Source organism: Heterodontus francisci, chromosome 11 (genome assembly GCF_036365525.1).
Source record: "Heterodontus francisci isolate sHetFra1 chromosome 11, sHetFra1.hap1, whole genome shotgun sequence".
Lineage (NCBI taxonomy): Eukaryota > Metazoa > Chordata > Chondrichthyes > Heterodontiformes > Heterodontidae > Heterodontus > Heterodontus francisci.
The window spans coordinates 115504855-115515942 of NC_090381.1; the positions used below are offsets into that span (position 1 = coordinate 115504855).

The window sequence follows — 11088 nt, forward strand, 5'->3', positions numbered from 1 at the left end:
AGTCGGTGAGTTAAGGATTTTTATATTCATCAAGGCAAAACAGAACTAGAACATTTACTGCAGAGTGTGAGTTTGCTGTGGTGACAAGTGGGGTTGGGATTTTTGATTGTTGCTCTTGATGTCATTGTTACTAGAGGTTCGCACTGTTCGTAAGGAAAAGATTCATCCGACTGTCCTGAAGTCTACTAATGTTATACTGCTATTGATTATTCTTTATGGTTTAGTGATGTTAACCGTTGACTTTTGAACAGGCAGCTTTAAGTCAATTTAAGCCTGACCCAGCAGCAATGAATAGTTTTAGGATGAAATAGTAATAGGTTGAATTAAAGACTAGCATTAAATCATTTGATAAAGGTACGGGGAAATCAAATAGCGGCAAAGGAAAAATTTGAGAATCTATCATCCTTTCTAATTGTTACAAATGATATAGAAACAAAGACAGACGTAAAATTCAAGGTTTCATTTGGTAAAATTGCAATTATATGGAACAAAAGTGAAACAAACAAAGTAAAGGGGTTATATGCTGTTATACTGTTATATGGAAAAAGAGTTTCTTTTTAAGTAAGGACGCTAAAATATTTAAAAGGCATATACCAATTAAATTTTCCTTATTTTGATATGTATTTTTAGCGATTATATAATTATATAATGCTAAAAGATTGTAGAATGTCTTGAGTATTTGGATTGGTAAAGGCCTAAGATACTCAACTAATTGTAACATGTTTGAATTTTCCAATCAAACTATCATGGTTTGTTGTAAGTTCTGCTTTTAAAAGTCTGTTTCAGTATTATTGTTTGCGCTGCATACTTAATAAATCTGTGACACATGATTTGATGAGTAAATGATTACAAGAACTCTTCAATTAACAGTCAGGGTTCAGGTTTGATATCTGATTAACAAGCCAGCCAACAAGTTAAACGTTTGCATATCTATAACTTAAGAGATAGCGAGACTTCCAAAGTGTACAGCTAGGATGGATATGATCTGCCCAGCACAGTGAGTCAAACATCATTCATCAGTTCATTGGTCAATTTATTTCACTTCAGTCTGCACTTATTATGCCACTACCAGATAGGCGGTCCCGCTTTGGATGATACACGGTCAGCAACATCACTTTTATGAAAACTAGTATCTCAGGGCCAGGAACAAAATTAAACCAGGCACAATTCCTCAAAACACGTACATGTAAAAACTAGAATAAGAAAACGTGCAGACCTTTATAATCGCAGTCTCCAGAAGAAAATGGCCAGGACGTGAAAATTATGAAGGTCAAGATATATACCAAAAAATCCAAACGAAACCCACTTTAGATTTCGAACTAGTGATTGAGTCCATAGAACGTTCTAATTTATCATTCTCTGCACAGCAACTTACTGTCCTGTTTCATACCACAGAGCTTACCACTGGAACTTCCCCATTAATGATGACTGCTAAATCTGCTGGATTCTATTTTCAATTTCCAATATCAGGACCTGATTCAAATCAAATTTAAAATGTAATTAACAAGTGATCAGAGTGATCGTAGCAAACTGCTGGGTGAGCAACTCAAGTGGTCTCACAACTTATTGAACATCGTCATATTCTCCTCCCAATTCAGCTTCAAATGGAGTTAAGGAATCTGGAAAAAAGACAGGAATATTGAGCTGGTTGTGTAGTCAATGTAGCCACGAAAATAATGAGTGCAGCTTTCACGTAGTCTGTTTGTGAATCTATCCAGCTACAAATTAGTTTACTTTTAGTCCATCCCATCACTCTGCATATCTGTTCAGTTATCGCTCACTCGACACAAGGAACCAAATTACTTTAATTGAGACAGTTCAGTCCTATTTACAAAATCGCACTGAACACGTCAGAATAATTGCCCTTGAAAACTAATCATGCGTTTAGTTGATATGAAACTGCAAGATGGGATAAATGTGTCTCTCGCTAGACAATGGTGAATTGTTTTTCTATTTCTGAGTGCTGAAGCCATGACACTGATTTTCTGACCTTTCTATAGGGTGAAGTTCTAACACGTTTAAAGTACACTGTGTACAGGTGCACTATTTCTCTCTGTTCACAGTTTCTATAAGGCCCGTGGCCCTTCTAACCACCCAACACAAGAGACATTGGAGGCTTACCACTAATATGGAGATAGTGTTGTATCACTAGGCATTATCTCACGTGAAAAGTCTAAATGATGCTTCCATATCCTTTTGAAAAGCTTCCACTGGCTATAATCATATCGAGAACAAGGGAAGATGGCTGTGATTGTAACAGGCCAATCACATCAGCCCCGGGATATTGGTGAAGTGGTTCTGCAGGGGAGAGTCCTAGGCCTAATCATTTTCAGCTGCTTCATCAATGACCTGCCCACCATTATCAGGTCAAAAGTGAGGATGTTTGCTGGTACATGTATAGTGTTCAATTCCATTCGCAATTCCTCAGAGATTGAACAACTTGCCATCAGTTCCTGGACAACATCCAAGCTTGGGCTATAAGTCACAAGACTCTGCTTCCACCACCTTTTGAGGAAGAGAATTCCAAAGACTTACAACCCTCTGAGAGAAAAATAATTCTCCTCATCTCTGTCTTAAATGGATGACCCCTTATTTTTAAACATGTTCGAGATTCTCCCACAAAGGGAAATATCCTTTCTACATCCACCTTGTCATGATCCCTCAGGATCTTATATGTTTCAATCAAGTTGCCACTTATTCGTCTAAATTTCAGTGGTTACAAGCCTAGCCTGTCCAATCTTTCCTCATAAGACAGCCCACCCATTCCAGGTATTAGTCTAGTAAACCGTCTCTGTACTGCCTCTAACGCATTTACATCCTTCCTTAAATAAGGAGGCAGTACTGTATGAAAGTAACAAAATGCCTGAAGCTTAGTTATAATTACCGGATTCTGCCCCAGGCTCCTGAATCTCTATCTCCTCATAAACAGGCTGAGGAAATCCAGTTGTAGAACGTTGTCTGTTTCCGCTGCCTGTAACACCAAGAACACGAGACTATAGGGTGAATAAGAGTCCAGAGTTATTTATATCTCTAGTTCCCCTTGTTCCTCTTTCTATCTCTCATTATTATTTTCCGGCAATAATCGGATTCTGATATAATAACATAATTCGCCTTCCCCCGTCCCTGAAGAGCTTTGTGTTCCTCAAGTGGTCTCTGCCCCAATTTTTCTGATGAGAGCTATCCGCACTGCCTGGGCGCATTACCAGTACAGAACCAAGTCCTGGCACGATCTTGTAGCAGGGATTATGGTTCGAAGACGAACCAAGGCCTATTGGCAGCTGCTGGAGAGGCCAACTCCTGAATATCCTGCTGAGGCAGTGAAAATAATTGTTGTGTCTTCTGTGATGCCTCCTATGTCCTTTTCGCCCCTCCCACCTTCCCTCCACCACAACCCGGTTTCCGTGATCTGAGCAGGATCTCGCCAGGTCGACCACTTTCAACTTTTTGGGGTGTGCCTGTATCGGGGAACTCCATGAGCATATTTTGAAGAAATGGAGACCGTAAGGCCTTACTGGAACATGTCGACCCACGACGCTTGCTGGAGCAGATCAAGGAGGTGCCCATTTACAAACACTCTGCAAAGATGCACGTCAGTAACTCGCTCAGGTTTCTTCAACAGTACATTCCAAACTCGGAACCTCTACCACCCAGCAGGATAAGGGCAGTACACACATTGGAACACCACCACCTGCAAGTTCCTCTCCCGGTTACGCACCATTCTTATTTAGAAATATATCGCAGTTTCTACATTGCGGCTGCGTCATAATCCTGGAACTCCCTCCCTAACAGCCCCGTGTGAGTAGCTTCACCAGAGAAGGCAGCTCACCACCACCGTCTCAAGGACAATTGGGGATGGGCAATAAATGTTCACCTTGCCGGGGACGCTGACATCCCGTGAATGGAAAAAAATGAAGAGTCCACACGAAAACCTCTCTATGGTTAGATTGCAATGTGTTTGTAAAGTCTGTGTGTGTGTGAGGGATTGGTTCATTTTATGTCAATCTGCCTTGTGGAAGGTGTGGGAGTTGGAGGATGCGGTTGGGAGCTGGAAAACATGTGACAAATCTCAAACTGTTGTAAAATAAGTATGGAAAATGTTGAAAACACTCGCAGGTCTAGCAGCATTTGTGGAAGTCATTGGCCTAAAACGTTAACTCTTTCTCTCTCCTCAGATGCTGCCAGACATGTTGAGTTTTCCTGGCATTTTCTGATTACATTTCAGATTTCCAGCATCCGCGACATTTTAGTCTCCTACCTTCCATATTTAGATCTTCATTGTCACCTTCATATAAACCACTGTCTATATAATATGGCAACTTGTCTGCTGAACTGATAGAATGTGAATCTATAACAGAAACACAGTGCAATCTTAAAATACTAAGATTATTTCAGATACGAACATATGAACATACAAATTAGGAGCAGGAATAGGTCACTTGGCCCTTCGAGCCTGCTCCGCCATTCAATAAAGTTCATGGCTGAACTGATTATTCCACATTTCCACCTACCCCCGATAACCTTCCACCCCTTGCTTATCAAGAATTTATCTACCACTGTCTTAAAAATATTCAAAGACTCTGCTTCCACAACCTGTTGAGGAAGAGAATTCCAAAGACTTACAACCCTCTGAGAGAAAAAAAATTCTCCTCATCTCTGTCTTAAATGGGTGACCACTTATTTTTAAACAGTGACCCAAAGTTTGAGATTCTCCCACAAGGGGAACAATCCTTTCTACATCCACCTTGTCAAGACCCCTCAGAATCTTATATGTTTCAATCAAGTTGCCTCTTACTTTTCTAAATTCCAGTGGTTACAAGCCTAACCTGTCCAATCTTTCCTCATAAGACAGCCCACCCATTCCAGGTATTAGTCTAGTAAACCGTCTCTGTACTGCCTCTAACGCATTTACATCCTTCCTTAAATAAGGAGGCAGTACTGTATGGAAGTAACAAAATGCCTGAAGCTTAGTTATAATTACCGGATTCTGCCCCAGGCTCCTGAATCTCTATCTCCTCATAAACAGGCTGAGGAAATCCAGTTGTGGAACGATGTCTGTTTCCGCTGCCTGTAACACCAAGAACACGATACTATCGGGTGAACAAGAGTCCAGAGTTATTTATATCTCTAGTTCCCCTTGTTCCTCTTTCTATCTCTCATTATTGTTACCGACAATAGTCAGATTCTGATATCGCAACATAATTCGCCTTCCCCCGTCCCTGAAGAGCTTTGTGTTCCTCAGGTGCTCTCTGCCCCCAGTTTTTCTGATGAGAGCCATCCGCACCGCCTGGGCGCATTACCGGTACAGAACCAAGTCTTGGCACGATCTTATAGCAGGGACTATACTAGGAAGACGAACCAAGGCCTATTGGCAGCTGCTGGAGAGGCCAACTCCTGAATATCCTGCTGAGGCAATGAAAATAATTGTCGTATCTTCTGTGATGCCTCTGATGTCCTTTTCGCCCCTCCCACCCTCCCTCCACCACAACTTGGTTCCCATGATCTGAGCAGGATCTCGCCAAGTTGACCACTTTCAACCTCTTGTGGTGTGCCTACATCGGGGCATATTTTGAAGAAATAGAGACCGTAAGGCCTTAATGGAACAAGTCAACCCATGACGCTTGCAGGTGCAGATCAAGGACGCGCCCATTTACAAACACTCTGCAAATCGCAGGGAAAGAATGAAACGCGGAAACACTACTTTAAGGAGATAAAAGCAAAATACTGCCGATGCTGGAAATCTGAAATAAAAACAAGAAATGCTGGAAATACTCAGCAGGTCTGGCAGCATCTGTGGAGAGAGAAGCAGAGTTAACGTTTCAGGTCAGTTCTAAAGAAGGGTCACTGACCTGAAGCATTAACTCTGCTTCTCTCTCCACAGATGCTGCCAGACCTGCTGTGCATTTCCAGCATTTCTTGTTTTTATTACTTTAAGGAGCTTCGTTACTTTTCCATGCAAACGAACTTATTTCTCAGTAAATCCGTATCATTGATTTTGGAAGCAAAAGTTTGGTTTGTCTCATTACTCCACAAAAAAAATCTGTGCTGAGTGTTTAACTCTCTTTTATCCCGTATATTTTGGACTTCCCATGGCCTTTCAGCCCGTTTCAATAGCACTTAACAATGACTGGAAAAGATAACCAGTGATAGGACACACCATTTATTCTCCAGGAATTGTTACGACTTATGAACCAACCTTTCTGGAAGCGTCTCTGCAGTACTGCAGCCAAAACAATTGATACGACAACCAAAAGAGCACCAAAAATTGAAGGGATGAGGAAAATAGAGGGTCTCTGCTGGCTGGCAGGCGCTTTGTACTTCTGATGGCCTGTAAGTGAAACACTTAATATTAGCACAGGGAAAATGTGTCCCACTCACTTCGTTCACTCGTGGAAACAGCAACAGGATTGAACTAAAATATTCATGGGATATAATTGGGAAGAAACCCATCATTTGACAGGAGTTCTGTTGTGGCTGTTACGGTTACTCTTACTCTGCACAACATTTTAGTTTTAACTCAGTTAAGAAGCCTCAGCTTCAGTGTGACTTGCACACTCTCTACCATTTCCCAAGTCTTCGATCGCAAGCTGCCATTAACAGTTAATTGCACTGCTGGGTAGAATAGATGCAGTTCGTGACGGAGGGCAAGATAATGTAAAGTCCCAAAAACATGGAGAAATACGGAGCCGTACACTCAAATTTGTTGACGACACCAACTTAGGCGCAACATTAAATTATGCAGAAAGCAACAGAAGGTTGCAAAGGGACGTAGACAGATTCATTGAGTGGGCAAAACTTGGTCAAAGTTTGGACAAAGTTGCCGGATTTAAGGAGCGACTTAAAGGAGGCGAGAGAGGCGGAGAGGGCTAGGGTGGGAATTCAAGAGCCTAGGGCCCAGGCAGCTGAAGGCACGAAGGCAATGGTGGAGTGTTGAAACTTGGGGATAGACAAGAGTCCAGGATTGGGGGATTGCAGAGAGCTAGGAGGGTAGTAGAGCTGGAGGAGAAGAGAGAGATAGGGACGAGCCGAGGCCATGGTGGGTTTTGATCACAAGGATGAGAATTGCAAAATCAAGGGGTCGCTTTAAAATGGCGTACCAGAACATATCACATTGACATCTTCTTTATGTTCACAGTCATGACCCTTTGCTGAAAATTGGCAGTCCCACAGGAATAGCTCACTCCCCTTGCATTTAACCTCGTCCATCCAAATGGTGCCGTTTCCTCGGTCAAATACAATCTTTCCGGGTGCCCACACGGGGTCGCCACAGTTTATTTGTCTACAGATGACAGCGGCATCGTGTCTATCCCAGGAATCATCGCATACCGTTCCCCACGTACCGCTGAAGAAGATTTCAACTCTTCCTGAGCAATTATCGAAGCCAGCAGCCAGCCGCAACTCTGCATTAAAAGATACAGGGTGAATACTTGGACACTTTAACTTGCACTTGGAAACAATCACTTTCTTGCATTTGTTCTTTTCCGAGTCCTAACCCAAATTTTCATAATTTGGCAGGACACAAATTAAAAATTCTGGGTTTCTCCCTAGCAAATGTTTCGGGATAATCTGCCGCAATACATAAAGCTAAATTAGATAGCGAACCAGTACGGCGGAAAATAACCCCATTCTCTCAGGAATGATCGTGATTAATGAGAGCCTTTGGAAAATTTCAATGGAACCAATTGAATTAAAATTGGAGTCATAGAATAGCACAGGACAGAAGGAGGCCACTCAGTCTATCAGGTCCGCGCTGGCTGTTTTGAAGCGCAATCCAGTTTATCCCAACTCCCCACTCCTTCGCCACATCCCTGCAACTTGTCCTCCAAGTATTTATCCAATTCCTTTTTAAAAAATACTACTGAATTTGTTTCCATCACCTTAACATGCAGTGCATTCCAAATTGTAACCACTCGCTGCATAAACAAGGGTTTTCATACTTCAGAAATTCTCTGCCATCAAGCCCTCAATACAATTACTGCCCAATTCAACATTGGGGAGTTTAAGTCTTCCGAGAGCCTAGCATCGAGGAGAGCAGTTGTAAAATAAAACCCACCATGCCAGAATTCAGAATAGGAAGTTTGGATTTTCCCCGACAGGGGCAACGGGCCAACCCTCGTGTTGAATACAGTGTGGCCTGTCTGCTAACTGGCTCACGCGCTGCCGATATCTGACTAAAAAATCTCCCTTTCTTCAACATTTTCTCCTCCCTCTCCCTACCCCTCAACTCGTTCTATTCATTAACAACAGCGAGTTACCAAGTGATCAATGACAACTGACCATTGTAACTCTCCAGGCAGCTGATTCTGACAGTGCTGAACTAAACTCGTAGAAAGACAATTCATTGGCCCACTGTCGTTGACTCTGTCAAGTGCATTCGCTACTGAACTTATAATGGCTTTGTACTAACAGACAAGAAGTAATGAGGGGTTGGACAGACTGATTATATACACCTAGGGATATAAATAAAATATACAGATGGGTTAAGAATAAACAGGAGTAAAATAAAATTCAGGACACATGTCTCACGATCCTTAAAATATCAATCTCTGTTATGGATATCGATCAACTACTTACGGGCATCGTCTGAAGCTGGTACCATTTTATTTTGCTTCGTATCCACCTCGTCGCGGTTCTTCATCGGATTTATTTCTGAAAAATAAATCCCATCAATTTACTTTAATGAAACTTCCTAAAAGAAACGGGTTCCATTTACTTTTCTTACCTGAACAAATGACTCCTACGTCCTCCTGGTGGCTACAATCATGTTGGCCCCATGGTGAAGATGGACATTGCCATAAGAGGGAATCGTGCCAACGGCAGTTCACATCATCGAGCCAGATCTGTCCAGAACCCTCTCCAAATGTGGTATCAGTGAGCACAATTCGGGCCGAGCCGCAGCCAAGCTGCTTACAAACCACTTCTGCATCTTCCAGATCAAAGTTATCGGAACAAACAGTGCCCCAGGTCCTGTTATAGAAAACTTCAACTCTACCCTGGCAGGGACTCGGTCCATTCTGCAGCCTTATCGCCTTGTGCTCTGTACAAGAAAGTGTAAAGTTTAATCTTCGCCTTAGCGGTAACTCACCTCTGTTAATGTATGAAGAAGAAGTCATAGGCTAAAACATAACAACGTTGCATTTAACAGATTGCTTATTTCAGAAATTGTAAAACGCCAATTATTTCAGCGGAAATAAATAGAAGAAATAAGACTATCTTATGCGGACACATTCTACATTGTGATGGAGCGTCAGTAGACCAAAGGGATTTCCTATTGGTCATCTACAGCGCAAGGCCTGAAGTGTCAAATACAATGTTTACCATGGCTACTAATCAGTTGTCCTGATCCCACATTTGTTAAAAATGGCCCTTTAACTGAAGTCAAAAAGTGCGCATATTTGAAAGCACATCTCACCCGAGCAGATAACACCAGCATCTTCTTTATGCATGCAATCGCTTTCACCCCACGGGCCGGCCAGACATTTCCACAAAACTGAATCATTCGCTGAACATTTCATATTGTCCAACCAGATAGGCCCCGATCCTGGGCCAAACCAACCGGAAACGGTTGCATTTAGAGCTTGTCCACACTTCAGCTGGTTACAGACAACATGGGCGTCTGCTAAATCCCAGGAATCATCACACACAGTTCCCCAGGTTCCATTGTAGTAAACCTCGACCCTTCCAGCACATTGACTTCCACCATCCGCCAACCTTATGAGAATATGATCTGTTGTACAGGAATAATTATATTAAACAGTATCCGACCCAGGAATCAGCTACTGCACAGCTCCCAGTCGATTCATTCCCAAGTGATATACCCTTGCACATTAATATTTAGGAGTAGCGCAACGGTTAGCACCGGAGCCTCACAGCTCTGGCGACCCGGTTTCGATTCTAGGTACTGCCTGTGCGGAGTTTGCAAGCTTTCTGCTAGGTCCCCCGGTTTCCTCCCACAGCTAAATCCTTGCAGGTGGATAAGTAAATTGGCTAATTGCCTTTAGTCTTGGTAGGAGAATGTGGTAGGGAGATATGGGATTAAATATAGGATTCGTATAAATGGGTGGTTGTTGGTCAGCACAGACTTGGTGGGCCAAAGGGTCTGTTTCAGTGCTGTATCTCTCTATGATTATGACTCTAACCACCACTCAAACAATGTCTCAGTTCTGTATCTCTAAATAAATACTGTTCCATAGACTCGACCTTTATGTTTCTGTCAAATGATTTTATTACAAATTCTTACATCCGCATTTGCAACGAAAACGAGCTACGTGAACCTCTTAATAGCAGCCTCCTAGAGTGCTGCAGGTTTTCAGAGTGTATAATGCAAAATAAGATAAAAGCAAGGTCTAAATCTATGATTTTCAAACTGAAACTGAATTTCAACTGAAAATGCTTCATCCAATGTCTCTATTTTTTAAAAGATCTATTCTCCGATACGGGCATCACTGATAAAGATAGAAATGTCCATCTCCAGTTACTCTTCAGCAGGTTGTGATATAATTTAATGGCTTGCTAGGTTACTTCAGCGTGCAGTTAAGAGCAACGCCCATTATTTGGAACTCGAGGCACGCAAAGGGGAGAAGGGTAAGGACAGTAGGTTTCCTTCCCCTAAAGGACGTAGTGAACTAATTGGGTATTTATGACAGTCGCAAAGCTTCGATGTCTCTTTTACGGATGCCAGATTTTTGTTCCAGAATTTTATTTTGAACTGATTTCAAATGCTCAACCTGCCACAGTGAGATTTAAACTTATTTTCCCTGAATTAATAGCCTAGGCCTCTGCAGTAATAGTCCAGTAACATTAAAACGCTGCGCTACTGCACTCATGAGTTTGAGTGTAATGAAGGTTCGAACACATGGGATCCAGGGTGAGCTAGCAAATTGACTTGGTGATAGGAGGCAGAGGGTAGTAGTGGAGGGTTATTTTTCAGATTGGAGGCCAGTGACCAGTGGTGTGCCGCATGGATCGGTGCTGAGCCCTCTGTTGTTTGACATATATATTAATAACTTGGATGTGAATGTAGGGGGCATGATTAGTAAGTTTGCAGATGACACCAAAATTGGCGGTATAATGGAGAGTGAAGAAGGTTGT

At 42.3% G+C, this 11088-nt stretch overlaps 1 protein-coding gene across 6 annotated transcripts in view; it reads right to left on the reverse strand.

Annotated features, from left to right (window-relative positions):
- Window positions 1–700: 700 nt before the first annotated feature.
- Window positions 701–11088, reverse strand: part of LOC137375484 (deleted in malignant brain tumors 1 protein-like) — a 55698-nt gene continuing 45310 nt past the window's right edge. For 3 of the 6 annotated variants that reach the window (XM_068042819.1, XM_068042818.1, XM_068042817.1), the window contains 9 exons: window positions 9410–9724; window positions 8720–9034; window positions 8572–8646; window positions 7095–7397; window positions 6194–6325; window positions 4979–5065; window positions 4256–4345; window positions 2885–2971; window positions 701–1619 (listed from right to left, as the gene is read on the reverse strand). In XM_068042819.1, coding sequence (XP_067898920.1) covers window positions 1564–1619; window positions 2885–2971; window positions 4256–4345; window positions 4979–5065; window positions 6194–6325; window positions 7095–7397; window positions 8572–8646; window positions 8720–9034; window positions 9410–9724 — 1460 coding nt within the window. In that variant the 3' untranslated portion in view covers window positions 701–1563. Of the gene's footprint in view, window positions 1620–2884; window positions 2994–4255; window positions 4346–4978; window positions 5066–6193; window positions 6326–7094; window positions 7398–8571; window positions 8647–8719; window positions 9035–9409; window positions 9725–11088 lie in introns of all 6 variants that reach the window. The other 3 variants (XM_068042820.1, XM_068042821.1, XM_068042822.1) reach the window with 3 other exon arrangements.